A 25,860-nucleotide genomic window follows, 5' to 3' on the forward strand; every position below is an offset into this window, starting at 1 on the left:
TCCCAGCACACTTACCAGCTAGCCTGCAAACAAACCAAACTGACCCTGTCTAACAATGCATATTAAACAGAGTTTTACCAGAGCATTTCATTGCACTCCTTTGCAAATCTATGTGGTAGCCGCAGCACCCACGTCAAGGCTCCTCTGTATACTGCGGCCCTAAGGCTGTAGTTTTGAGAGTCTCCTAATTGGAGCACATATAGCAGTGGATATATGCTCTGCAACACCCTCTCCAGGTACAAGAAAAGGCTGCTGCATTTGGCACTCATTTTACAATTAAAACTGCTTGGGATACTGAGAGTCATTTATGAGGGCCAGTGACTCTGCAATATCAGATTGGATTACTGCTCTACAGGTGATCCAACTTGATTCTGGCAGAGACCCAAAGGCCAGACGTTTCCACTGAAGGCTTTTTTCACTTTTAAAACCCTTTATTTTACTGTTGCTTTTACTGTTTTGTAATATATTTACTGTAAAAATTTCTACCATTGGTTTTATTTTTCTTTTGATAAAACAATCATTTAAAATTGTTAAGCTAAATCTCTGAATACTCTAAAAATATAAAAAAAAACAAAAACACTTTGCCTCTCTTGAGAAGTTATTGTACCCATTTTCTTTTACAATTCTTCAGCACTTGGATGTTCTAGTGAGAGACTGGCAGGATCCTGACTGTGGCCGTGAAGCTGCTCTTACCTACCTACAGCATGAGATAGAGGTATGATGGCAAATGTGAGGAGGATTCAGAAAATAGGAGTTTTTTTTTCTACAATTATCACTAGAAGTTTCCTTGTCAAAAGATTTTATTGAGTGTACAAAGGAATACATAACAAATATAATAAATAAACATATTGTAGTGAAGGTAAGATGCTAAAATTACTAGTTAATAATGAATGATAATATAGCATGTAAATAAAGATAATTGGGTATAACCTAGATTAGGTATTGAAGCGCTATGGAGGAGCTGTTAGAGAGTAAGTTTAATTCTTAAATTATAATTGTGTCCACAGCATAGGCTGTGTCAGAGATGTCTGAAGAGGAATACACTCTATTAGGAAAAAGAGCTTCAAAATTAGAAAGGGAGTAAGGAAGAAGAGAAAGGAGAGAGGGAATTAAACATAGAAGAGAGAGGGTCCACAGGGTTGGTTTGAGAACCATCATGAAAGTTTGTGTGTTCATTGTAGATCAGTCTTAAGTCTTCTCAATTCAGCTACCATGGCAGTAGAACATTCTTGTCAAAGTTAGATGGCAAATAACGTGTTATCCATGGGTGCCATAATTTTTCAAATTTGGGAAGCAGAGCATTATCAATAGCCACCATTTTGGCATGAATCATGGCGTTAGTCATCCTATTCTTCGTCTCAGCCACTACCAATGTTGGGGATCGCCACGCCTTTGCCAAAGTTTGCTTAGCAACCGTTAGAATTTGGACAAATAAATTGAATCAAGGTTAGACATCCTGGTTTCAGATTAGGTAGGGCGGTAGCAGGATCAGGCTGTAATTGCAAACCAAACAGCTTGGAGGCCATTTTAAAAATATCTTTCCAAAAAGGCTTGTGCTATTGGGCATGTCCACCAAATGTGCAGGTGTGTGCCTAACTCTGAGCAACCACGATGACACTGTGCGGAACAGGTTGGTACATATTTGGCAACCCTAGCAGGTACAAGGTACCATCTTGTTAATACTTTATAATTAGCCTCGACCTCAGTAATATTAGGGGAGGCTGATTTGGTCGTTGACCAGATTTGATTCCAGTCTGTGATGTAGAGCGTTCGTCCCAGGTCCGCCTCCCCTTTCTGGACATAAGAAGGTTTATCCAGGTCAGAATTAACTATCAATTGCGACTAAGGAAAGGAAATTAGGCCTTTTGTGTTGGGGTCATTCCTACAAGTAGATTCAAAGTCGGTAAAGTGTGTTAGAGGAGTATCAGAGCTTATAAGAGGAGTGAAAAAGTTTTTAATTTGCAGGTAGTGGAATAATTCTGATTGAGGTAAGCCGTAGGTTTCACAAAGGGTTGGGAAAGGGATGAAAGACGTATTAGTGACAAATTTATGCATAGTCAAGATTTCCCAGGATGACCATGCTCGAAAGGATTTGGGAGAAGTCCAGGCAGGATAAAAAGCAGGGTTTTTTAGGAAGGAGAGAAGAGGCTTATGTGGAGATTGTAACCGGTGTTTGGATTTAAAACTGTCCCAGAGAGAAATAAAGTGTTTGGTGATGGGGTTTCGTAAACCTTTACGGTCTTTAGGATGAAGCCAAAGCAGGCTAGAGATCGATAAGGGATCACATTCGGTAGCTTCAATTGACACCCATAATGGGATTTCCTGTCTTGCGTGGTATTTAGATAAGCTAGCAATGTGTGCTGCCCTGTAGTATGTTGCAAAGTTAGGGACGCCAAATGCCGCGTACGCACGAGCGGACTTTACGGCAGACTTTGCCCGGCGGACAGGATTTTGTCAGACAATTAGATCGTGTGTGGGCTCCAGCGGACTTTGTTTTCTCAAAAGTTGGACAGACTTAGATTTGAACCATGTTTTAAATCTATCCGTCGAACTCGTGTCCGGTCGAAAAGTCTGCTCGTCTGTATGCTAGTTTGACGGACAAAAAGCCACGCTAGGGCAGCTATTGGCTACTGGCTATGAACTTCCTTGTTTTAGTCCGGTCGTACGTCATCACGTACGAATTCGACGGACTTTGGTGGATTGTGTGTAGGCAAGTCCGTTCATTCGGAAAGTCCGTCATAAAGTCCGTCGAAAAGTCCGCCGGGCAAAGTCTGCCGTAAAGTCCGCTCGTGTGTACGTGGCATAAGCCTCCATTTACTTTGGAAAGATAAAGTGTGTGCAAAGGTATACGTGGTTTGGATGCCCCCCATATATAAGATGTTGCTTTTTTCTGTATTAGTCATAAATAATAAGCAGGAATTGAACTTGGTAAAACCCTGAACAGATACAGCAACTTAGGCAGGATCGTCCTTTTTATTGCTTTAATTCTACCGAATCATGATAGTGGGAGGAGGGACCAAGATTTCAATAGGTTTGTCACACTTTTGAGAATTGGTGGATAATTTGCTGAGAAAAGATCTGATATAGAAGCAGTAAGATGAATCCCTAGATATGGTATTGATTTTTCCGCCCAGGTAAACGGAAGGCCTACCTTTGCTGAATTTAATTCCAAGTTAGATAGGGATATATTTAATGCTAAGCATTTTTAGAATTAATTGATAGGCCAGAAAAAGCAGCGAACCTATTGAGGATGGGAAGGAGATTAGGCCCTGAGACCTGTGGGGATGATAGAAATAGGAGGATATCGTCAGCAAACAGACAAAGTTTATGTTGATCTCCTCCTAATTCTATTCCGGTTATTTTGGGATCTGATCTAATCGAAAGGTCAAGGGGTTCCAAGCGGTTCTATTAGGAGGGCAAATAAAAGGGGAGAGAGTGGACATGCATGTCTTGTGCCTCTTTCTATATTGAAGGAGTCAGATTTATAACCTGCATACTTAATGTATGCTTTTGGTTTATTATACATTGCAGTGATCCAAGTTCTAAAGTTAGGGCCAAAACCCCATTTCTGAAGGGAGTATTGTAAATAGGGCCAGGAGATGGAATCAAAGGCTTTTTTAATATCCAGAGATATAAAGCATGAAAGAATGCGGAGGGTTTTAGCAATGTGCGCCAAAAGGACCGCTCTACGTACATTATCGCCTGCTTGGCATGTAGGCATGAAGCTTACACGCCAAACAACTTAAAACCCATCTCATTGCTCCCATTCACCTCTAAACTTCTAGAACGCTTAGTCTACAACCATCTTGGCTCCTACCTCAGTGAAAATAACCTTCTTGACCCATTACAGTCTGGCTTTCGCTCGCAGCACTCCATGGAAACTGCCTTACTAAAACCCACTAACGATTTACTAACTGCTAAAACCAACAGCCAGTACTCCATACTCTTACTACTTGACCTCTCTGCAGCTTTTGATACAGTTGAGCACCCCCTCCTTCTCAATAAACTACATTCCCTTGGCCTTCGAGATTCTGCTCCATCCTGGTTCTCCGCCTATCTATCACAGCGCTCCTTCAGTGTTACCTACAACTCTGTCTCCTCCTCTCCGTTGCCCCTTTCTGTGGGGGTCCCCCAAGGCTCTGTTCTTGGACCCCTTCTCTTCTCTATCAACACCTCCTCCCTTGGTCACTTGATAACTGCCCACAGCTTCCAATAACACTTATACGCCAACGACACCCAAATCTATCTGTCTACTCCTCACCTCACTCCCTCAGTCTCCTCTCGCATTGCTAACTTACTAACTGACATATCAGCATTGATGTCACACCACTTCCTTAAACTAAATCTCTCTAAAACTGAGCTATTAATATTCCCCCCCGCCCGTGCCCCCCTCCATGACTTTTCCATCAAAATCAAGAATGAAACCATCAGTCCCTCCCCTCACGCCAGGGTACTCGGTGTAATCCTAGACTCTGACTTGTCATTTCAGCCCCAAATCCAATCGTTGTCAAAAGTTTGTGGAATTCACCTCCGTAACATCTCTAAAATTCGCCCCTTTTTAACAAATGAAACCACCAAGCTCCTCATTCACTCCCTTGTTATCTCTCACCTTGACTATTGCAACTCCCCTCTTATTGGTCTGCCTCTCCATAGGCTATCCACTCTTCAGTCAATCATGAATACTGCTGCCAGACTTATTCACCTTACCAACCGCTCAGTGTCTGCCAACCCTCTCCTCCAATCCCTACACTGGCTCCCAATCACCCAGCTAATTAAATTCAAAATACTGACCACAACATACAAAGCCATTCACAACTCTGCCCCAAGCTACATCACTAATCTTGTCTCCAAATATCACCCAAATCGCCCTCTCTGCTCTTCTCAAGACCTCCTACTCTCAAGCTCTCTCGTCTCCTCCTCCCATGCCCATCTCCAGGATTTCTCCAGAGCCTCTCCCATCCTCTGGAACCCGCCACCTCCACTGGTCCAGCTATCCCCTACTCTTGCTACCTTCAGGCAATCCCTGCAAACTCAACTCTTCAGGGAAGCCTATCATGTCTCCAAATAATCTCCTACGACTCCCAACAGCTCGTTCCCCACAGTTACAACCTTTTGTACCACCTGCCCCACCCTATTAGATTGTAAGCTCTTCTGAGCAGGGCCCTCTTAATCCTCTTGTATTTTATTGTATTGTAACTGTATTGTCTCCTTTTATATTGTAAAGTGCTACGTAAACTGTTGTCGCTATATAAATCCTGTATAATAATACTTGATCACGATGTATAAGATTTCCTATGATTCCATTGAGGCGGGCCACTAGAATTTTTGCTAATAGTTTGATATCTAAGTTTAACAAGGAAATGAGGTGGTAGTTAATACAGGATGTGTCATCAGAATGAGGCTTAGGAGTCATACAAATAGTTGCCGTCAATGATTGTTGTCTGAAGGATTTACCTTTTGGTAAGACATTAAAAGCTTCAGCCAAAATAGGGGAGAGGATCTCTGAAAAAGTACGATAGTATAAGGCAGAATAACCATCAGGGCCTGGTCTTTTGTTTAGTTTTAATTCTTTGATTGCTTCTGTTACATCGTTCACAGTGATGGGTGCTTCGAGTATAGTCTTTTTAGTGTGAGACATCTTAGGTAGGGTGATATCTGAGAAGAAAGCATCAGCCTCAATGGTATTAAATGTATTTGTTTCCGAATATAGGGAGGTTAGGTGGGAGCGGAATTTATGAACAAATTTAGTAGGATTACTAGTATATGTGTCATTAGACGATTTAAGTCTAATCGACTTAAAAGATTTGTTTAATGACTTAAGTGCGTGTGCCAGAAAAGTACCAAACTTATTGGATTTCATATAGAAGGCATGTCGAGAACGGTTTAAGTATTTATCCGCGGATTCTGTGCGGAATAAGTCATATTCCAGACTGGCTTTTTCTAGGCGACTTTTGGTAAATGACTTTGGATTTTCTTGAAAAGCTATAAAGGAAGAGTTATATTCAGTTTCTAATTTTCTTGCAAGATTCCTACGTTCCCGTTTGAATAATGCAAATTGCCGTTGTAAGGTACCGCGCAGCATGGGTTTATGTGCTTCCCACAATGTTATTGGGGAAATATCAGGACTTGTGTTGTGTGTTAAATATTCTTTTAGAGCCTGTTCGATTGTGAAACTATGCGACGGGTGTTTGAGTAATATATCTGGGAGGTACCAAGTAGGGTCATGTTTTTTGGGAATAGTGGGAGTGATAGTAGTAAAGACCGCTTTATGATCAAACCATGGGATAGGGATTATATTCGATGTAAGCAATTCTGGAATCATACCTATTGTTAGAAATTTGTGGTCAACGAGAGTGAATGTTTCGAGTGGATATTAGTAATAAGTGTATTTCCTTTTAGTCGGATTACATTCTCTCCAAGAGTCAACCAATTTGTATTTAGAAAGAAGCTGGGGGAGAGACATCTTGGTTGGATTTCGAGGGGGAATGTATGGTGATTTGTCCAGAAATAGGAGGACCTGATTAGAATCCCCGCATACGACAAGTGTTCCCATCTTATGTGTAGATACAACTTGTAGGAGATGTGTGAGAAAAGGTATGGGCTGTTTGTTGGGTGCATAGTATGAAACAACAGTAACTGCTGTGTCCATTATATGCCCCAGAAGAATTAAATATCTCCCTTCAGGGTGTTTTATTTCAGAATGAAATGTAAATGGGGTGGTGCGGTGGAAGGCTATGAGTGTTCCACGTTGTTTAGTAGTGGCTGAAGCTGTGAATATTTACGGATAAAAGGAGCTTACAAATTTAGGCGTAGAATTTGCTGTAAAGTGTGTTTCTTGTAGGTACACTATGTGCGCTTTGTTTGCATGAAACGAGCGGAAAGTTTTAATGCGTTTCTGCAGTATATTGAGACCCTGAACATTCAGGGATAAAATGTTTAAAGGTGCCATGATAGCTGAGTTAGGAAATGATACTCACCAACATTCGAGGTTCTTTGGCTGTATGGGACGACCTGTGTGGACCTGAAGAAAAGCAAGGAGAAAGGAGATCCAGGATAGACTGGAGTGGAGAAAAAATAAGAACCATAAGAAATATAGGATATATATAAGAAAGATAAGATATACTTTTAAAATAGAATTGTAAACAGCTTCAAAAATTACCTGTGATTGGGGGTATAATTCCCCCTTAGGGGATAGAGGGCCTACGTCGATCACCCACATAATAAGAGTGGGGTAGCAGAGGGAGGCGAGGTGGAGCACACGGATCTTCCGCATGTGGGAAAACCGCCTAAGAAAAACATCATGAAGATGTATAATTATAACCTGCCGGGTATAATAATGTTGCTCCAAATGTTCTGTATCTTCCTAAAGAAAAGGGGGAATAAATCGAAGATACATATGGTAAGTACTAACTGTAAGTCTAATCTATCAAATATATAAATTGGGATAAGCCATGGAGGAAGTTAGGGTGGGAATAAGGCAGATTGGAAGTTAGAAAGGGACATGTGAACTATTGGAGCTATAACAAAGCCAGGGCTTTGTTGGTCAAACTAACTGCTATAAACTAACTGAGAAAACATTTGGAATGTAATTTGGGATAACAGATAGATGGCTGGGTATTTGTGCCTAAATATGATCAATCCAACCAATGAATAAAAACCTGAATTAGAGAGATGTATCTGAAATCTGGGTCCAAGCAATCAACCTGGTCCCAGACTTCAGACCCATACGTTGGGACTTACATACTATAACAGAAAAACCAGATATAATAAAATAAACTGTGTCCCTATGCATTGGTGGTAGAGCAGAGCAGAGATCCTTCAAAAATTGCTTCTAGATAGTGGTTATAGAAAGGAGGACTATAGGAGTGTCGAATCAGTCCATGGAATCTTCTTGGTCCTGAGGTGGAGAGGCGAAGCGACCTCTCTTGTGGGATTGATGACTTCCATTTTTCTCTTGGGATTGAGATGAGTTGCGTGGGGAGGAGGATGAAGCTGTTCTTCTACGTGAGGTAGAAGCGGTGGGTAGGTTATCTACCAGATGTAGGTCTTGAAGGGCCTGCTGAAGTTCTTCTGGCAACCTTCAGGTGTGTCTGGAACCCTGGTGGCTGAAGCGAATAGAGAACGGGAAACCCCATTGGTAGGTGATGTTATGTTGCTGCAGTTCCATAAGCTGAGGTTTCATTGTGCGTCTTTTGGATATGGTTAATTGGGAGAGATCCGCAAAGAGCTTATAATTGTGATCCTGAAATGTTAAGGCATCTTTCTCTCTGGCTGCAGCCAGAAGCTGCTCTTTTGTTCAATAATAATGAAACTTAGCAATAATAGCCATCTGTTTTTTGGCCATAAGGGCTCTGTGGACCCTCTCCATTTCCAGGCGTTTAAGTGGTATACCAGGTAGTGGCTCTTGAAATAGCGCTGTTATAGTAGAATATAGGTCTATAATTGTTTCAGGTATGCCCCTGATACGTAAATTAGATTTTCTGGCGCGGTTCTCATAGTCCTCTAATTTATTTTGCAATGTTAAGTTTTCTTCTTTGAGGCATTCTATTTCTGACATAAAGTCCTGAGCAGAGTTTTCAAATTCATCTACCCTGTGTTCAAATTCTGCAGTGTGATTTCCCACTCTCTTTAGTTAAGCTGTTAGTTATGTGCTCAGAAATCTGTTGTAATGGTTTCTGCAGCATTTTCTCAAACTGCTTTATAAGACCTGGGGAGGCAGAGAATTCCTGTGACAGAATAATCTCTGTATCTGACTCCTCTGGGGATACAGGCTGTGAATATTTCAGCTTGTGAGAGCGCTCTGAGGTACTGGTGGCTGAGGAGACTGGCGCCATTTTAGCTGCAGCGCGGGACCATGTACCACCGCTGGGGAAGGTTTTTACCTTTGTGCGGGTCCCCCCCCAGCACCATTTTGTGTCCCAAAACGTTCCTCCAGGTACTCAGGAGCAAGTGGGAGAAGCCGTGTGTTTTGAATGCCGGCGGGCTGATAATGAACGGTGGTTTTCTCCCTTCACGTAGCGGAGCTCTAACAGGGCATGACCTTCCTGTTAGACTCCGCGCATGCCCCTCCTATCACCAGAAGTTTAAAAACATATTGCTTTATTTACTTTAGCAGGTTTGTAATATGCTTGAGTTTCTGGCTAAACGTTTGTGGACACCTGACCATCATACCTACATTAGGGTCATCACATAAGTTCAGGTTTATCCAGTGATGGGTACTGTTAATGCTACAACATACAAAGACATTTTAGCCAATAGTGCTCTTCCAAATTTGGGCAATAATTTGGAGAAGACCCTTTTCTATTCCAGTGTGACTGTTCCCCTGTGTACAAAGCCAGCTCCATAAAGACACGGTTTGATGAATTTGGTGTGGAGGAACTCGAGTAGCCTATACAGAGCCCTTAACTCAACCCTACTGAGCACCTTGGATGAATTATTACCCCAAATGGAAGCTATGTCTTCTTGTCCAACGTCAGTACCTGATTTCAATTTAGAACAAATTCCCACAGAAACCCTCCAAAATCTTGTGGAAATCCTTTCCAGAGGAGTGGCCACAATTGAGAATCAAAACCATAATAATGGCCATGTGTTTTAAATAAGATGCCAAACAAACTCATATTGGAATGCTAGGTGTCTACAATCTTTTGGCCATATATTGTATATTAATTATAAATGTAACCTTATTATTGTTACAGAAACTGAGGCTGCGGAAAGGTTCACAATATCGTCGTTTGCTGGACACTTTCAGAAGTCCATCTATGAGCGGATTCCTGTTGCCCCACCCCGGGAAAAGGTTCCTGAGAACAAGTCGGGGCACACTGGCAGGTAATTTAGACCCTCATGTACTGTTCCTGTGTAGACAGTTTTCAAAGACAAATTATCTACATTGATTACATAGTCTTTGTTTGCACCATACCATTGCTGCTAAAAAATTACCATATATACTCGAGTATAAGTCGAATTTTTCAGCACATTTTTTTGTGCTGAAAGTGCCCCCCTCGACTTATACTCGAGTCAAGCACTTTTCTGCAGCAAAAAATTTCATTTTCCGAACTGATTTGGGGGCCCGTATCTCAGGGCCACTTGGTGCTAGGAACCCCAAATTTGGTGTGCAAACCCAGTGGAACTGGTACCATATCCAAAGCTGGGGTTCCTAGCACCAAGTGGCCCTGAGATACGGGGCCCCAAATCCGGTTCGGAAAATGTCATTCTCTGCTGTAGAAAAGTGCTTGACATTTTCTGAACTGATTTTTGGGGCCCTGTATCTCGGGGCCACTTGGTGCTAGAAACCCCAGCTTTGGAAATGTTATGGTGCTAGTTCCCCTGGGTTTGCACACCAAATTTGGGGTTCTTAGCACTAAGTGGCTTTGAGATACAGGGCCCCAAATTCGGTCAACTGTGTCCATCTGCAGCAATGTCATTTCGGGACCCTTTGGGTTCAGAGACCCCAAATTTTGGCTGCAGCTAGGGGGCATCTAGGAACCCCTAAGTACCGAGTTTGAAGTTCAGGGGACCTATGGCTGCAAATGGGCACATTGATGCTGCAAATGGGCATTGTTGACCCTCTTTTCCACTTACAGTAGCTGTGCATTTCTCACCCTCGTCTTATACTCGGGTCAATACGTTTTTCCCATTTTTTTTGTGGTAAATTAGGGCCTCGACTTATACTCGGAACGACTTATACTCGAGTATATACGGTAATTGGCTGTGTACAGATAATGAACATTTCCTGCCATGGCAATAGGCTCCGTACAGAAGTATTTATAGGAAATGTATTGTTTTGGAGGCAAGCATGGACTTTAATTGTACTATACAAGGACATCAACACATATATGGTCTATAAAAGGTCTTGTTTATTACTATTGAATATAAACATACATAACTAAAAGGAGTTGTGCCACAATAGGGCACTAGGGGCGCTCTCTATTAAATGGATAATAATGCAGTGATGGCAAAAGGCTGATGCTTAAAGTGGTTGTAAACCTAGTTACACCACTTTTACCTACAGGTAAGCCTATAAAAAGGTTTACCTGTAGGCAGTGTTCATTTTGGCAGCAAATTTCGATTTAGTTTTAGTCTTAGGACTAAAATGGCATTTTTTGTTTTAGTCCCATTTTAGTCTTCTGCAATTGTTTTAGTCATATTTAGTCGACTAAATCTCCAGTACATTTTAGTCGACTAAAATCTAATGGGTGTAATTCAATTGTAATGCATTAGTGAACATTTCTCTACAATTTCCAAACTCATTATATACTGCTGGAGTGAAAAATCTCATTTATTATTTTTTATGGTATTGAGGTATGAACATGCACTACAGATCAGTGTTAATTTTGAAGTCGAATTTAAATTTAGTTTTAGTCGTATTTTAGTCATCTCAATTGTTTTAGTCCTATTTTAGTCGACTAAATGAATATTCATTTAGTCGACGAAATTAACACTGCCTGTAGGTACTGGAAATATCTCCTAAACCTGCACTGCTTAGGAGATATTTACCATATACGCTTGCGCCTATGTCATTGCGTATGCGCACTGAAGAAAGGGCACTATTGTGTCGTTTCTAAAAAGGCCCATGCCATGACCGGAACCTGGCTCCGGCCAGTCACAGAGTCAGAGTCCGCGGCGCTGGAAGGAAGAGGGGTGAAGATGGTTGCGGCAACCAGCAGGGACATCAAGGGCAAAAATTGCTGCGCAAATACTGTGTGACATAAAAAGTTGCGAAGACCGCCATTTTAATTCCTTAGGGTTTGGTGGTTCTGAGTAATTTTCTATCAAGAAAATTATGATTTTTTACATGCCTGTGGGCTCCAACCAGCTAAACTCTTCCCACTCCACCTCTTATATTGTACACGCAATGGCTCCACTTGTGACATTTCTTCATTGGGACTTTAGAGCCTTCAACAAAATCCTCTGCTGACATTGTGCGTCTTTCCATCCAATCACAGTCCTTCTCTATTCACAGACATGGATGATGATTTCAAAGATCACCTCACAAGATACATCTCCGATCTTGCGGCAGGAGTTTGGGACCACCGCAAAACCGATATTAGTGGAGAGAAGATCACCTGCGGCCATGTGGGAGGTGTACTGAAGGTCAGTCCATCCCAAAGACAACTGGTCCTACTATTGGAACATAGAAAACCAGTGTAATGATCCATAGCAATCAGTATTACTTATGTCCTACCGCTGCAAGATAGAATCTGACTGGTTGCTAAGCAGAACTATACAAGTTTAAATATTGCAGCTTCTACTACAGCTAATGTGTGGGCTCTAGAGAGGATAAAGTATCTAAAATTCTCTAGCTCACTCACCTAGACCCCATCACTATGGAATGTGTCAAGGCAGATGTTGATTGTCCAAGAACATAATGGGAGGTGTGATATTTTGTAAAACCACTTGGTTTTATGTTCATCCTCCAATCCCATAGTACCATGAAGTCTGGGACATATGCTAAAGCCCAACTCCAAAAAATTGAAATGGTGCATTGTGCTTCAATTACCTTACTCCTCTTGATTCCAAACTCCTCCTCTTAAGCCAGGGGTAGGAAACCTCGGCACTCCAACTGTGGGGAAACTACAAATCCCGTCATGCCTCTGCCTCTAGGAGTCATGCCTATGATTGTCTTGCAATGTCCAATGGGACTTGTAGTTTCACCACAGCTGGAGGGCCAAGGTTGCCTACCTCTGTCTTAAGCCATCCTACAGTGTAATGGATCAGAGTCATGGTGTCCTCTATGAACCAAACTCCTTTCCTACCTTGGGGAGCAGACATTGTTTCCTGCCTGTTATCTTCTTGGTCACCAGTCCCCTTTCTGTCCCCCCTGATTTCTCCTGCCTCTGGAGTCTATAAGGGAGGACCCGGTTGCTGGAAGTGTCATCTCCACCGATAAAAGTGTTTCCACATGCAGGCAGTGATGTGGACATCCAAACAAGGACCCCAAGAAGAAAACATAAGAAGGGAGAGGGATAGGGGTGGTGGCATTACATGCCCGTGGCTTCAGGTAAGTAAAATAGGCATTTGGATCTAATTTATTTTTTTATAGCAACCATCAGAAGGGTGGGGGGTTGTTACTAACATCCGTGGAGTTTTTAACTGTTCTCATTATACTGTATTATTAATAATGTCTTTCATAAGCCAACCCGAGAAGAATATATAAAATCCCATTGGTTTGAGGTTTTAAAGTGGCCTCCCCCCCCCAAAAAAAAAAATCTTTCTTCCAGCTATCTTTAAAAAGAACTTGCTCACATTATTTAAGCCGGTCTGGCAATGTTCCAGGAAGATCATCAGGAAGATCCTCTTCTTCTGAATACGGGGATAGGGGGTCAATCTTCCAGGACTAAGCAAAGCTTAGGTAATGGCGCATGAGTGCCGCTCAGCCTGTGTGATGAAACGCAACCTGGTGGCAGCATGTAAACCACAGGCTGGGCTTGCAGTAAATGGGTGTCGTTCTGCCCTGAGGAGGACTACCAGTGCTGGACCAAGGAAGAAGCAACATAGAGAGGTTGAAACTTGGCATTGTTTTACTTTTTTTTTTTTTTATATAAGGAGTGAAAGAGGGGCTTATAAATAGAAATATAAAATAAAATTACGTTCCAGTTTGAGTTCAGACAATAACACACTATTTTATTTTATAGAAATTTGTCATCATGCTAAAGAGGAGACAGTACAACTTTAGTTCCCCCTTGCAGGTATTTATTATATTGTATTTGGCATTTTTATATAATGGACACTCCTGATGGCCTGTGTGTAAAATATTGTTTGTGTTATTTTATCTTATAGTGATTAATGATATTGGCTAATGATTTTTGTGTTTTTTCTTTTTTGTTTGTTTTTCTGGAGTTCTACTTTAATCAGACCCATTGGAGTTTATTTATAAACTATTTCTGTGTAGAAACCAATCAGCTTCCAGGTTATTGTCAAAGCTTAATTGAACAAGCTGAGGTTAGATGCTGATTGGTTTATTTGCAGAAGTGAGACTGATTTCGCACTCTCCAGCTTTAGTAAATTGTGTCCAATTCTCTCAACAGATGTATTATTCACTTGAAAACCAGAAATACATGAATACTGTCTTACAAAGATTCGAGGAATTCTTCGAGCAGCAGGTAATACTGATACCCCTCATTATCGGATACTCCGACATGTCTCTTTGTATATGAAATGTCAACATTTTTATGGAGAAAATGAACACATCTGAGCTGCATTCCTCTGTACTGAATTCAAAATCTAATAAAAAAAAATAATAATAATTGATAGTGAAAGGTAAAGTTTATGTGAACTAAAATTAAATGTTAAAATTTTACATTATTTTAAAAAATTGTTTTAAAACATCTTTTTTTTTTAATGGAAATGCACGCTAACCTTATGACCTGTAATTGCGTGTAAAATCATAACTACAATAAAAAGCAATGGATAGTAAAAGATAAAATAGTAGAACATTTCTCCTATTAAGTTAATTTGAAAAAATTATTTTAAAACTTTTTTTTTTTTTTAAGTCATTTAAAACTGCTTGCGGCTTTAATGTAATGTCGGGTTCCGGCAATATGGATGAAAATCAGTGAGACAAACTGCATGGGTAACCCCCCCCCTCCCAGTCCATTACCAGGCCCTTTGGGTCTTGTATGAATATTAAGGGGAACCCCAAACCCAAATTAAAAAAAAGAAAGGCTGCAGGATAAAAAAAAATAAGGTTCTTTAGACACTTCCTCTAGCTGGTGCTTTTAGAAATATAGGCTCATTATCATAGTAATTAATAATTGCCTGTAAAATCATTACTGAATTAAAAAGTCATTGATTGTAAAAGATAAAGTAGATGTAAATCCAATCACTAAATTTTAATATACCTTTTAATATGTCAAATTCATTTAAAAAATTGTTTTAAAAAGTGTACAATTTGCAGCCTTGTTCAGATATTTCCTGTAAGAGGGTGACAACTCTGAATTGTGCTTCTGAGTTGTCACTGTGTCACATGCTCCTCTGGAGACTACAAGCTGCTATACCTACACACATAGCTCAGGCATGGTCTATTGTTGCCATTGGCTGCAGTTCAGAAGAAGGTCCAGAAGAGGAGAGAGATGTGGCTTTTTGGTAAGCCGAGCTTGATGCAGTTGTATACGGATTGCTTCCTTAAATGATATTAAAGTCTTGGCTTTTTTGATTAAAAATAACAACCATGTTATACTTGCATCCTCTGTTTAGTGGTTTTTGCACAGAGCAGCCTGGATCCTCCTCTTCTCGGGTCCCTCGACTGCATTCCTGGCCCCTCCCTCCTGCCTAGTGCCCCCTACAGCAAGCAGCTTGCTATGGAGGCTCTGTGTCAGGAAAGGGTCCGTCCGCTGGTAAGATATATCATTTGGCGTGCAGTACTGGGGTCCACCAGCAGGCAGTCTCCTGGCAGTTTGGAACTGTCAGGGGAATCTTTCCCTGCTGGTGTTATTTCATCTTTTGGCCGCGGTACTGACGTCCACCAGCGGATGGATCCTGGCAGTATGGAGAAGACAACACTTCCTGCGCTCAGGTGTTACATGAAGACAATTATTGTCAGTCCCATAAATACTCGGCAAGCCCTCACATGCTTGCCTTGGTATCTCTCTCCTTGAGCCCTGACCTGCAGCCTGCATCCTGTATCCTGTTGACCTGATTCCTGAAACCTGATTCCTGTTCCTGAGACCTGATTCCTGTTCCTGAGACCTGATTCCTGTTGTTCCTGTTCCCTGTCTGTTTCCTTGCTCTGGACCCTGAACCTTGTATCTGACCCGTCCCTCCTGTGATCCATCCATCCTCTCTTGACCTGTTTGTTTCCCTTCCCCCGCTGCTGACCTCCCGTTGACGACCCTGGCCTGGCTCTGTTTATGATCTCAGTATTTCCCTTACTTGTATATATTTGTTCTGTTATTATTATTATTTGTGGGGTTCTGTTTTGTATTGGTTGTGGTGCACTGAGTGATATTGAAGGTGGTTGTGTTATATTTATTCATTCATCTTTAATAAATCATTTATATTTTCACTTATAAACGTCTGGGTTTCCTCTGTTGCAGTCCACACAGTTCTGGTCTTATCTGGTATATGACACTCTGTGTGTGTGTGTCCATTCAGACACAAAGCCCCCTTGGTCCCGCCCCGTATATCTCTTTATTGGCTCACTGACTTGACAGCAGCGGGAGACAATGGCGCCCCGCTGCTGTCTCAGCCAATGAGGAGGGTGAGTCCCCGGACAGCCAAGACACTTGGGGAACATCACTAGATCGAGATGGGCTCAGGTAAGTATTAGGGGGGGCTGCTGCACACAGAAGGTTTTTTTATCTTAATGCAAAGAAAGCATTACGATTGAAAACCTTCTGACTTTAGAACCACTTTACAAGTTTTTTTAGCAGTACAGAGGGGTAGGAAGAAGCAAAAGAGAAAGCGGAACAGATACAAAGGGAAAGAGTTTGAGAAGGGGATTGAGGTAGAAGGAGCGCTCCTCTCCTGTGCTCAAGCAAGGTTGGCATTTACGACTTTCCCCTATGGAGATCCAGTGACTTGACTGATGGAGCCCCTAAATCAGTGGTTCTCAACCCCTGTCCTCAGGACCCACTAACAGGCCAGGTTTGCAAGATGACTGAAATACATCACAGGTGATATAATTTGCTGCTCGGTGATTGCAGTATTCTAGTCTGCATCTCCCCCAAGGTAATACTTAAAATCTGGCCTGTTAGTGGGTCCTGAGGACAGGAGTTGAGAACCACTGCCCTAAATGTAGTTATAATCTCACTTATTTCTCCAAAGCTGGTCAAAAATATGTAATATTTTTCTATCCAACCTAAGAGACTGCTAGAAATGTACTTTTGAAGTTCATGTTAATTATCCCCTTCAGAGAATATTTGAAAAAATTGCCCAGATATTTGACCAAACTTGCACGTTCCAATATAGAATTTGTTGGTTTGATGGTTTAATGTAGGTGGTGTGGTATGTAGTACCAGATGTTCTAGTTTCACACTAACCTGGGCAAGTCCAACAATTTTATTTAATTTTTACAGTTTTTTTTCTCCTACAGCTCCCTGCCAACGCTTCTCCATTAAAGGTCCTTGGGGTAAGGACATCTGAGATGAGGACCAGGGTCAGAGAGCAGGCTGATGTTCTTCTAGATACGTATGAGGGTATGCTGAGAGGCGATAATGATGCAGAGAAGGAGATGCTCATGGAAGAGATGAAATCTCAGTTGAAAGAAAAAGAAGAGCGTTTCTGCGCCGAATATTCAAAGTGCTTCACCAGGTGCGCAGTGGGTATTGGCTGTGCAGTAGGAGGCGGAGTCCTTTGCCTGGCCGGTGGGGCTGCAGGGGCAGCCGTGGCTGGGACTGTGCTCGCCGTCGAGGCTGCAGGTTTATTGGGCAGTGCAGCCACGGCAATGGCCGCAGGGGGGATCGGAGGCGGAGTCGCCCTCGGAGCTATTGGCACAGGTGTTGGAGCGGCCGTTGGTCGCATTGTTGGACACGTGGAAAAGAAAAAAGGCACAAAAGCTGAGCGCAGTACAGAGACATCCACAGAGGACACCAAACATCTGGTGGACAAATAAGACTGACACCATTCCTGGAAATATCTCTGGAAGGACATTCTTTACTTATGAACTGTTTACTATAATGGTGACACATTCTTTTACCGGATATCTTTATATGTGTATTTAACATTTATTAACTTTACATTTTTGGGTAATATTTTTTTGATTCATTTGAAATTGGATTTCGTATTTACATTACATTTCTTTCAGAGATAAAAAAAAATTACAATACATTATAGAAACCAGATACAGGGCCCGTGCCAACCAGCTTTTGTTTGCATCAGAACTGCTTATTTTCCACCATACAAGTCAAAAGGAGTGCAAAAGCAGTTCAGAGCAGGTTGATGCATCTTAGAAGGTTACCTGTACCTGTTAATGACCCATGAATGACCTCTTAAGCTTCTAAACTCTTCTCAAGTGCAAGTGAAATCCACCTGAAGGCAAACTGCCCATCATCACAGGCCCACGTAGGGGACATCTCTAAGAAACATCAATGTCCCTCAGGTCCATTGAAGGCAAGCCTTGTTCTGCAACTTTATTTTTCCAATAAACGAATGCCCCGTACACACGGTCGGACATTGATCGGACATTCCGACAACAAAATCCATGTATTTTTTCTGACGGATGTTGGCTCAAACTTGTCTTGCATACACACGGTCACACAAAGTTGTCGGAAAATCCGATTGTTCGGAACGCGGTGACGTAAAACACGTACGTTGGAACTATAAACGGGGCAGTAGCCAATAGCTTTCATCTCTTTATTTATTCTGAGCATGCGTGGCACTTTGAATTTCCGACAACGGATTTTGTTGTCGGAAAATTTTATAGCCTGCTCTCAAACTTTGTGTATCGGAAATTCCTATGGAAAATGTGTGATGGAGCCTACACACGGTCGGAATTTCCGACAACAAGGTCCTATCACACATTTTCCATCGGAAAATCCTATTGTGTGTACAGGGCATTAGAGTTCCTAATCTTTTCTGTTCGATTTGCGTCTTTCTAAAATTATATATATATATATATTTTTTTTTTTTTTATTTCAATTGGTTTTAATAAGTTTTAAGAATACAGATACAAAGATTAGTGTGGCACCCTCTACTTTAGGTAGGTGCTAGAAGTAGGTTTTTTTTTTGAGTGCAGGTAAATTTAACCACTTAAGCCCCGGACCATTTGGCTGGCCAAAGACCAGAGCATTTTTTGCGATTCGGCGCTGCGTCGCTTTAACTGACAATTGCGCGGTCGTGCGACGTGGATATCAAACAAAATTGACATCCTTTATTCCCCACAAATAGAGCTTTCTTATGGTGGTATTTGATCACCTCTGCGGTTTTTATTTTTTGCGCTATAAACAAAAAAAAGCCACAATTTTGAAAAAAAAAGCAAAATTTTTTAACTTTTTGCTATTAGAAATATCCCTAAAAAATATATAAAAAAAAACATTTTTTTCCCTCAGTTTAGGCCGATACGTATTCTTCTACATATTTCTAGTAAAATAAATCGCAATAAGCATTTATTTATTGGTTTATGCAAAAGTTATAGCGTCTACAAAATAGGGGATAGTTTTATGGCATTTTTATTAATAATTTTTTTTTTACTAGTAATGGCGGCGATCAGCAGTTTTATCCTGACTGCGACATTATGGCGGACAGATCGGACACTTTTGGCGCTAGTTTGTGACCATTCCATTTATACAGCGATCAGTGCAATTAAAAATGCACTGATTACTGTGTAATTGTTACTGTCAGTGAAGGGGTTAATCAGGAGAGGGCACTGCAGGGGTTACGTGTGTCCTAGGGATGTGTTCCAACTGTGGGGGGGATGGGCTATGTGTGACAGGACACTAATCACCGCTCCCAATTACAGGGAGCTGTGATCAGTGTCATTAGGCAGAATGGGGATATGCTTGTTTACATCAGCATTTTCCTGTTCTTCCTCTCCGTGAGACAATCGCGGGTATCCCCGCAGACATCGAGTCAGCGGGACCCGCGATTACACTCACGGAGCTCGTGACAGGGCCGCACACGCGCCACCGGCGGCGTGCACACGACCACGCACGACGGCAAATTTAAAGGGACATATCTGTACGCCCATTTGCCTGTCCGTGCCATTCTGCCGACGTATATGTACATGCGGCGGTCAGCAAGTGGTTTATCAGGCCTAGCTAGAAGTTGTTGATCTGTGTGGGCTGGGAGTGGCCTAGAGCAGCAGCAGGTGACTCACAGCATCATCTTTCAGTTACCTCCCTCTGGATTCTAGAGGATTGTAGAAGAGAGGAGGGGAAGAGAGGTGGAGCTGTCTGAAGGTGTCTCAGGGAGCCCTGACCAGTCCCCAACTAGGATTGGCAGGTTGCAGGCCTCCTTGTACCCAAGGTCAGCACAGCTGGGGAGGAGCTGTTTGGTGGAAGAAGCTGGAGATGGAGCACTAGGTTGTTGGGGGCCTTTGAGGGACTCCCTATTCTGGGGGGGGGGGGTTGACCTTGGGCCTGTGGGGTTCAGGTGCAAGTTTGAGCCATTCTGAGAAACAAAGAAGGATCTGGACAGGAGGCACAGAGAGGGGCCGAGAGAGACAATGAGAGCTAGTGTTACCAGGCAAGTCTCCAGGAGGGATCCACCGAAGTGCAGCCAGGAGGGCTGGTGAGTGACAGGCACAGTTGGGAGAGCTGGGAAGGCATGGCAGAGCGGACTGGGAGTATGCAGTCTAAGATGGATGTAGAGCCAGCAGGAGAGACTGTGATGTCATGGTGGGCAGTGGAGTCGGGAGGGCTGGCAGGGCCTGAGGAGGACTGACTGGGAGCAGTAGTCCACCATAGGACAGCTAGCATTAAAATACTTTTCTTTCACTATCTGTTGCTACACTAAAGGGGCCCTCGCAGTCCCTGCCTGCAAATGGCAGTTGCTAAGGTCTGACCGAGTCAGAGTTGGACCTACCCTGTGCTATCTGTGCCTGGAACCAAGTATTGTACAGGAGAGAGAGGAACAGTCTACAAATAAGCGTTGTGCTGGAGGAGGCTGGAGCTCTAGAAGAGCAAACAGAGGTTCCAACTGATCATCATATTGATTCTATTATTGATTCTGGGCATCCCATAATTTCCCTTGCCCTATCCAAGTTCAAAATCTCTCAATAAAATACAAAACAAACATACAGACTGTTCATTTTCTCTAAGGTGAATGCCGGGCTGGGCATAGGTGACAGGTTGGACCACAATATCCAGCAGCCCCTATGGGGGTACCACTACATGAGCAAAGTGAATATTTTCGCTTAAAGTAAGCGTTAACAAACATCTCTACAGATAATGACACATATTGTATAATAGGGATGAGCCGAACACCTCTCGGTTCAGTTCGCACCAGAACCTGCGAACGGACCGAAAATTTGCACGAACGTTAGAACCCCATTGAAGTCTATGGGACTTGAACGTTCGAAATTAAAAGTGCTAATTTTAAAGGCTAATTTGCATGGTATTGTCCTAAAAAGGGTTTGGGGACCCGGGTCCTGCTCCAGGGGACATGTATCAATGCAAAAAAAAGTTTTAAAAACGGACGTTTTTTCGGGAGCAGTGATTTTAATGATGCTTAAAAGGAAAAAAAGGTGAAATATTCCTTTAAATATCGTACCTGGGGGGTGTCTATAGTATGCCTGTAAAGTGGCGTGTGTTTCCCGTGTTTAGAACAGTCCCTGCACAAAATGACATTTTTAACCACCTCAATACTGGGCACTTTCGCCCCCCTCCTTCCCAGACCAATTTTCAGCTTTCAGCGCTCTCACACTTTCAATGACAATTGCGCGGTCATGCTACGCTGTACCCAAATTAAATTTTTATCATTTTGTTCACACAAATAGAGCTTTCTTTTGGTGGTATTTATTCACGACTCCGTTTTTTATTTTTTTGCGATATAAGCGAAAAAAGAGCGGAAATTTGGAAAAAAAACACAATATTTTCTTCTTTCTATTTTAAAACAAATCCAATAAAATCAAATTTTGTCATAAATTTAAGCCAAAACGTATTCTGCTACATGTTTTTGGTAAAATAAATCCCGTTAAGTGTATAATAATTGGTTCGTGTGATCACGGACACATTTACGCAAATGATGATATACAGATGTGCGCAGGTGACATGTGTGCAGATAATCATTGGGACATGTGATTTTACTGGGACATATGTAGGGGACATGTGTTTTTACTATGTGGGGACATGTGTTTTGGGGACATGTGTTTTGGGGACGTGTTTTAGGGACATTGTGTGTTTACTGTTTTTTAGTGTTTTTTTTTGTGTTTTTACATGTGTGGGGACACTAGACTGGTGATCAGTGAGTAAAAAGCTGTAAAAAAAAGCTCATATACACTGATCACCAGCCGGCTGCAGCGGCTGGTGATCAGTGAAGCCGGCTGCAGCGGCTGGCTATCTCTCCTTCTGAACGTCCACTCAGAAGGAGAGATAGCCCACCCGGCCGTTTATGTGCAGTGGCCGGGTGGGAAGTGGTTAAAAGAAAAGTCATTTAAAACTGCTTACGGCTTTAATGTAATGTCGGGTCCTGGCAATATAGATGAAAATCAGTGAGACAAACAGCATGGGTACCCCCTAGTCCATTACCAGGCCCTTTGGGTCTTGTATGGATATTAAGGGGAACTCCGCACCCAAATTAAAATAAGGAAAGGTGTGGGGCCCCCAGGCCCTATATACTCTAAACAGCAGTATACAGGCGGTGCAAACAAGACAGGGACTGTAGGTTTGTTGTTAAGTAGAATCTGTTTGTAATTTTGAACGGGTAAATTTTTAACATGTTTAGCTCCAGCCAAAAAATCTATTTTAAGCTTTTTGGAAAACATAGGGAAGGGTTATCACCCCTGTGACATTTGTTTTGCTGTCTGTGCTCCTCTTCAAAAGATTTCATCTCACTTTCTGTCCCAATGACAAATCTTTTTAGAAAAATTGGGGTTTTTAATGAAACAAGGATTGGTGATAAAGCATCAGTGGAAAGGAGAAAAGTTTTTCTCATATTAACTCTTACAGGAGAGAATTTCCCTTCCTAGGGGTAGATTTCATCTCACTTCCTGTTGTCTCCTTCCGTTTGCAAGTAGGAGTCGTTTGTAAGTTGGATGTTTGAAAGTAGGGTCCTGCCCTATATACTCAGCAGAATTTTGGGCCTTAGGTGTTGGTGTTGCCACAACACTGTAAGCCCTCACAGGGCCCTGCTGTGAAATATTAGATCACAAATTGTAATTACATGCCCCTGTTGAACAGGGGCACAAAAATTGGGTCTTTGGTGATGGTGGTGGTGGTGCTGGTACCACAACACTCTAAGTCCTCACAGTTACTTTTGGTGGGCGCTGGAACGGGCCCTGCTGTGAAATATTAGATCAAGAATTGTAATTACATGACCCTGTTGAACAGGGACAGAAAAATTGGGCCTTAGGCACTGGTGCTGGTGCCACAACACTGCAACCACTCACAGATACTCTAGTTGGAGCGCAGGAACGAGCCCTGCTGCAAAGTATTGCATCAAAAATTGTAATTACACACCCCTGTTAAACAGGGGCTGAAAAATTGGGCCTTAGCCACTGGTGGCGGCGCCCAGAAACAAAAATATTCTTACAAGCTATCAGCATGATCATTGAGGAGGAAGAGGATAGTCACTCAGCATAACAGGATAGTCACTCAGCATCAGCATAGGCAGTCTTGAAGGGATCTGACATTTCAAAAAAATTTATTTGGTTACATCAGCATCAGCAAATAAAGGAATTGTCAAAAACTGTCTCTTGTCATTTTTAACATTTTTGACAGTTTTTTAGTGAAATGGTAGGGGTAAGTACCCCCTTACCATTTCACACAGGGGGGGGGCGGGATCTGGGGGTCCCCTTGTTAAAGGGGGCTTCCAGATTCCGATAAGCCCCCCGCCCGCAGACCCCCACAACCACCGGCCAGGGTTGTGGGGATGAGGCCCTTGTTCTCATCAACATGGGGACAAGGTGTTTTGGGGGGCTACCCCAAAGCACCCTCCCAATGTTGAGGGCATGTGGCCTGGTACGGTTCAGGAGGGGGGGCCGCACTCTCGTCCCCCCCTCTTTTCCTGCGGCCTGCCAGGTTGCGTGCTCGGATAAGGGTCTGGTATGGATTTTTGGGGGGACCCCACGCCGTTTTTTTTTTTTTTTGGCGCGGGGTTCCCCTTAAAATCCATACCAGACCTGAAGGGTCTGGTATGGAATTTAGGGGGAACCCCACGTCATTTTTTTTTTAAATTTTGGCCGGGGTTCCCCTTAATATCCATACCAGACCTGAAGGGCCTGGTATGGAATTTAGGGGGACTCCCACGTCATTTTTTTTTTTTAATTTTGGTTCGGGGTTCCCCTTTGGGGAATTCCCATGCCGTTTTTATCAATGAACTTCTATGTGTATTGTCGGCAATGCAATAGCCGCGGGTAGTTTTAAATGGGTTTTTTCCTTCAAAATGTCATTTTGCTGTCAGACTGTTCTAAACACAGGAAACATGCGCCCCTTTACAGGCATACTATAGACACCCCCCAGGTACGAAATTTAAAGCAATATTACACTTCTATTGTTTGACTTTAAGCCTTATTAAAATCACTGCTCCTGAAAAAACGGCCGTTTTTAAAACTTTTTTTTTGCATTGATCCATGTCCCCTGGGGCAGGACCCGGGTCCACAAACACTTTTTATGACAATAACTTGCATATAAGCCTTTAAAATTAGCACTTTTGATTATTCATGTTCGTGTCCCATAGACTTTAACGGTGTTCGCGTGTTCGAACGAACTTTTTTCCTGTTCGCATGATCTGGTGCGAACCGAACAGGGGGGTGTTCGGCTCATCCCTACACAGGACACATGACACAGGCACAGATACACAGGACATATGACACATGCACATATACACAGGACACATGCACAGATACACAGGACACATGACACATGCACATATACACAGGACACATGCACAGGACACAGGGAGGTATACAGCTGCAGATGGGCATTGTTGACCCTCTTTTTCCACTTACAGTAGTTGCAGCATTTCTCACCCTCGTCTTATTCTCGGGTCAATACATTTTTCCCATTTTTTTTGTGGTAAATTAGGGCCTCGACTTATACTGGAATCGACCTATACTCGAGTATATACGGTAAATATGTGAAAAGCGTGGTGTACATTTGTATGGTGCCCCCCTGAGTCAATACTTTGTAGAACTGCCTTTCACTGCAATTACAGCTGCAAGTCTTTTTGGGGATATCTCTACCAGCTTTGCACATCTAGAGAGAGACATTTTTGCCCATTCTTCTTTGCAAAATATCTCAAGCTCTGTCAGATTGGATGGAGAGCGTCTTTCATGTCTTGCCACAGATTCTCAATTGGATTTAGGTCTGGACTTTGACTGGGACATTTTAACACATGAATATACTTTGATCTAAACCAGGGGTTCTCAACTCCTGTGCTCGGGACCCACTAACAGGCCATATTTTAAGTATTACCTTGGGGAGATGCAGATTAGAATACTGCAATCACTGAGCAGCAAATTAAATCACCTGTGATGTGTTTCAGTCATCATGCAAACCTGGCCTGTTAGCGGGTCCTGAGGACAGGAGTTGAGAACCACTGATCTAAACAAACCTCTTGCTTGTTCCCTTTTTACACGAGAGCTGATCTACTCTAATGACTGCATGACTCCGCTGCTGGAATGTAAGGAGGGGCTCCACTGGGGGACACCTGATGTAAGGGGGGGACACCATTGAGGGACAACTGATGTAAGGAAGGACTCCACTGAGGGACAACTGATGTAAGGGGGACAGCACTGGGTGACCCCTGATGTAAGGGGGACACCTGATGTAAGGAGGGGCTCCACTGGGGACACCTAATGTAAGGAGGGACACCGCTGGGGGGGCACACATGATGTAAGTGGGATACCGCTGAGGGACACCTGATGTAAGGAAGGGCTCCACTGGGAACACCTGATGTTTGAATGGCTAGTAAAGGTAACCATCCTCACCTGTGATCTGTTTGCTTGTAATTAGTGTGTGTGTGTATAAATGGTCAATGAGTTTCTGGACTCTTGACAGACCCTTGCATCTTTCATCCAGTGCTGCACTGACAGTTCTGGATTCTGAGTCATGGGGAAAGCAAAAGAATTGTCAAAGGATCTGCGGGGAAAGGTAATTGAACTGTATAAAACAGGAAAGGGATATAAAAAGATATCCAAGGAATTGAGAATGCCAATCAGCAGTGTTCACACTTCAATCAAGAAGTGGAAAATGAGGGGTTCCATTGAAACCAAACCACGGTCAGTTAGACCAACTAAAATTTCAGCCACAACTGCCAGGAAAATTG

General features: G+C 42.6%; 1 protein-coding gene across 3 annotated transcripts in view; it reads left to right on the forward strand.

Moving 5' to 3' along the window:
- Positions 1 to 23,280, forward strand: part of LOC141148265 (RING finger protein 112-like) — a 50,648-nt gene extending 27,368 nt beyond the window's left edge. For 2 of the 3 annotated variants that reach the window (XM_073635534.1, XM_073635533.1), the window contains 6 exons: positions 632 to 715; positions 9,696 to 9,825; positions 11,960 to 12,090; positions 13,632 to 13,685; positions 14,025 to 14,099; positions 17,030 to 23,280. In XM_073635534.1, the coding sequence (XP_073491635.1) occupies positions 632 to 715; positions 9,696 to 9,825; positions 11,960 to 12,090; positions 13,632 to 13,685; positions 14,025 to 14,099; positions 17,030 to 17,548 (993 nt within the window). In that variant the 3' untranslated portion in view covers positions 17,549 to 23,280. The remainder of the gene's footprint in view (positions 1 to 631; positions 716 to 9,695; positions 9,826 to 11,959; positions 12,091 to 13,631; positions 13,686 to 14,024; positions 14,100 to 17,029) is intronic. The other variant, XM_073635535.1, reaches the window with a different exon arrangement.
- Positions 23,281 to 25,860: the final 2,580 nt, after the last annotated feature.

The sequence above is a fragment of the Aquarana catesbeiana genome, linkage group LG06 (genome assembly GCF_042186555.1).
Source record: "Aquarana catesbeiana isolate 2022-GZ linkage group LG06, ASM4218655v1, whole genome shotgun sequence".
Taxonomy (NCBI): domain Eukaryota; kingdom Metazoa; phylum Chordata; class Amphibia; order Anura; family Ranidae; genus Aquarana; species Aquarana catesbeiana.